This window comes from Nycticebus coucang, chromosome 13, assembly GCF_027406575.1.
Source record: "Nycticebus coucang isolate mNycCou1 chromosome 13, mNycCou1.pri, whole genome shotgun sequence".
Classification (NCBI taxonomy): domain Eukaryota; kingdom Metazoa; phylum Chordata; class Mammalia; order Primates; family Lorisidae; genus Nycticebus; species Nycticebus coucang.
This window is the reverse complement of record NC_069792.1, coordinates 16536763-16539733: the sequence shown is the minus strand read 5'-3', so window position 1 is coordinate 16539733 and position 2971 is coordinate 16536763. Positions and strand designations below refer to the sequence as shown.

The window sequence follows — 2971 nt, the reverse complement described above, 5'->3', positions numbered from 1 at the left end:
TAGACATGTGTTCTGATTTAAGAGACACTTAGGTGTGGAAAAAGTGGCTACCTTTTGGGATGTAAGTTATACAATATTTCTTGATTTCTTATGACACAAGACTGTGATGGGATACAGAGTGATACAGAGATGGTTACATAATGGTACCTGCTGAAAGTATCCAACTGGATAGAGTAAGGTGTTGTGGCGGGTGCCTGTAGTCCCAGCTACTCGGGAGGCTGAGGCAGGAGAATCGCTTAAGCCCGGGAGTTGGAGGTTGCTGTGAGCTGTGTGATGCCATGGCACTCTACCGAGGGCGATAAAGTGAGACTCTGTCTCTACAAAAAAAAAAAAAGTCACACACAGGCGCAGTGCTGCCAACGCCCCTGTGGAGACGCTGAGGTCAACATCAGATTTGAAATATTTAAAGTGGATATAAAACTATTTCAGCAATGCAGACAATTAAGTGCGTTGTGGTAGGCGATGGTGCTGTTGGTAAAACATGTCTCCTGATATCCTACACAACAAACAAATTTCCATCTGAATATGTTCCGACTGTTTTTGACAACTATGCAGTCACAGTTATGATTGGTGGAGAGCCGCATACTCTTGGACTTTTTGATACTGCAGGGCAAGAGGATTATGACAGATTACGACCGCTGAGTTATCCACAAACAGATGTATTTCTAGTCTGCTTTTCAGTGGTCTCTCCATCCTCATTTGAAAATGTGAAAGAAAAGTGGGTGCCTGAGATAACTCACCATTGTCCAAAGACTCCTTTCTTGCTTGTTGGGACCCAAGTTGATCTCAGAGATGATCCTTCTACTATTGAGAAACTTGCCAAGAACAAACAGAAACCTATCACACCAGAGACTGCTGAAAAGCTGGCCCGTGACCTGAAGGCTGTCAAGTATGTGGAGTGTTCTGCACTTACACAGAAAGGCCTAAAAAATGTATTTGATGAAGCAATATTGGCTGCCCTGGAACCTCCAGAACCGAAGAAGAGCCGCAGGTGTGTGCTGCTATGAACATCTCTCCAGAGCCCTTTCTGCACAGCTGGTGTCGGCATCATACTAAAAGCAATGTTTAAATCAAACTAAAGATTAAAAATTAAAATTCGTTTTTGAAAAAAAAAAAATCACACACAATTCATCTGCAAAGCAGTGTTGTTAAAAATACCATTTCTGGAGTTAAATCCTGAGTTCAAATCCTTACCCCTTGTTTTCATCTGTAAAGTGGAAACAAAGAACCTCCATCACAGGAGTGCTGCAAATAAACAAGACACTGGTTGTGGAGTTTAGCACGGCTAAAGCATGGTGGAAGTTCTCAATGGTAAGTCAGTGTGATTTTTACCATTATTAGATTTATTACATTATAGAGAGACACACCAGATACTCTTTGGATTGAAAGGAGGAAGACGTCGTATTTGCTAGGGAGACTCCAGAAGGACTTCATTCAGTAGATGGCCTTCGTGAAGAGCTTTTAGAGTGAGACAGAGGACTGCATCTCTTCACAATCCCGGCATAGTGACCACAAGCCTGCCACTGCAACCAGCTTGAGGGTCATCGGCAGAGATAAAACTTTGCCCATGTCACAATTTATAATACTTACTTATGATTCTACTTGATGAATTCGTTTATTCAATAAATTCCTATTTATATCGTGGTTTTGAAACAGGCAACGCTTGTCAAGGTGCTATAAGGTTCATAAAACAGTCAAAAAAGCAAATAAAGGATATGTGGAATAAGTGTTATTATGAAATAATTTCAACAGCATGCACTGGTTATTAATGAGGCACAGTATTATATGCTTCCTGGCTTGTCATCCTGTCTCTGGAGCAAATGTTGTAAAGGAAGAAAAGTAGGTAATTATATTTCACATGAACATCAATTGAGTGTTCCTTCCTTATAGTTTTGCAAAGTGAAATTGTGGCAAAATTGTCCCTAGTTAATGCCAGAAAAAATGAAAAATAAATGTATTTTTTTAATGTCTCTTAGATAAACAAGTAAAATCTGGTAAAGTGGTTTGCAGTCATTGAAACATGCATCAGTTCAAAAAGTGGTTTGCAGTCATTCAAACACACATCAATTAAAACAGTTTTCATGGATAAATCTGAATTATTTTGTTATGCTGGTATTTTGTGATAGCCAATATTGCTTAGCATGAAATTAAATATCTAGTTTGTATCAGCATGAAATAAATATCAATATTATTAGTAATTAAGCTATTCTTAGAAGTTTTAAATAACTTTGTTATAAGCAGGGTGTTAAGTCTATATTTGCCTTAACAGGTATAAACTTAAAGTTCAAAAAATGTACAAGCAACTTTTCAATCTTGTTCCATAAATATAGAGGTTAATTTCTGTCTCTGACATCAGATGTCTGTTTTAACAATTACTTTCAAGATATTTGTCAGAAAAACATGGTTGAGAGGAGGTTATTTGAGGGTTGTTTTTTGTTGTGATTGATATTATTACGGGTAATTTTATTTTGTTTTGTTTTGAAACAGAGTACTATTGCTTTGTTACCTAGGCTAGAAAACAGTGGCATCATCACAACTTACAGCAACCTCTAACTCTCAGGGTCATGCAGTCCTCCTGCCTCAGTCTCCTGAATAGCTGTGTCTACAGGCGCCCAACACAATGCCTAACTATTTTTTTGTATTTTTTGTAGAGATGTGGTCTCACTCTTGCTCAGGCTGGTCTCTAACTCCTGAGCTGAAGCAATCCTCCCACCTTAGCCTCCCAGGGTACTAGGATTATAGGCACGAGCTGCAGTGCCCAGCCAAAAGTGTGTCCTTACGACTTACATATTCTGCATAAAAACAATCTAACATAAATCACGCTAGAACACAAAAATGTTCTAACGTTCATTAGCATTCTGTATCTTAATCTGAGACTTTCTCTGTGACTATTACTGCCTAAGTTTTAACAGTATTACTAATTATTAAAGTTTGATAGAAAAGTCAGTATACAGAATTTATTGGGCGGCAC

The 2971-nt window shown here is 38.4% G+C and overlaps 1 protein-coding gene across 1 annotated transcript; it reads left to right on the top strand.

The window, feature by feature from the left end:
- The first annotated feature begins 349 nt into the window (after positions 1 to 349).
- Positions 350 to 1111, top strand: LOC128563524 (cell division control protein 42 homolog). The gene has a single exon (XM_053558891.1). The coding sequence runs from the start codon at positions 432 to 434 to the stop codon at positions 1005 to 1007; it is 576 nt and encodes a 191-aa protein (XP_053414866.1). The 5' UTR covers positions 350 to 431; the 3' UTR covers positions 1008 to 1111.
- Positions 1112 to 2971: the final 1860 nt, after the last annotated feature.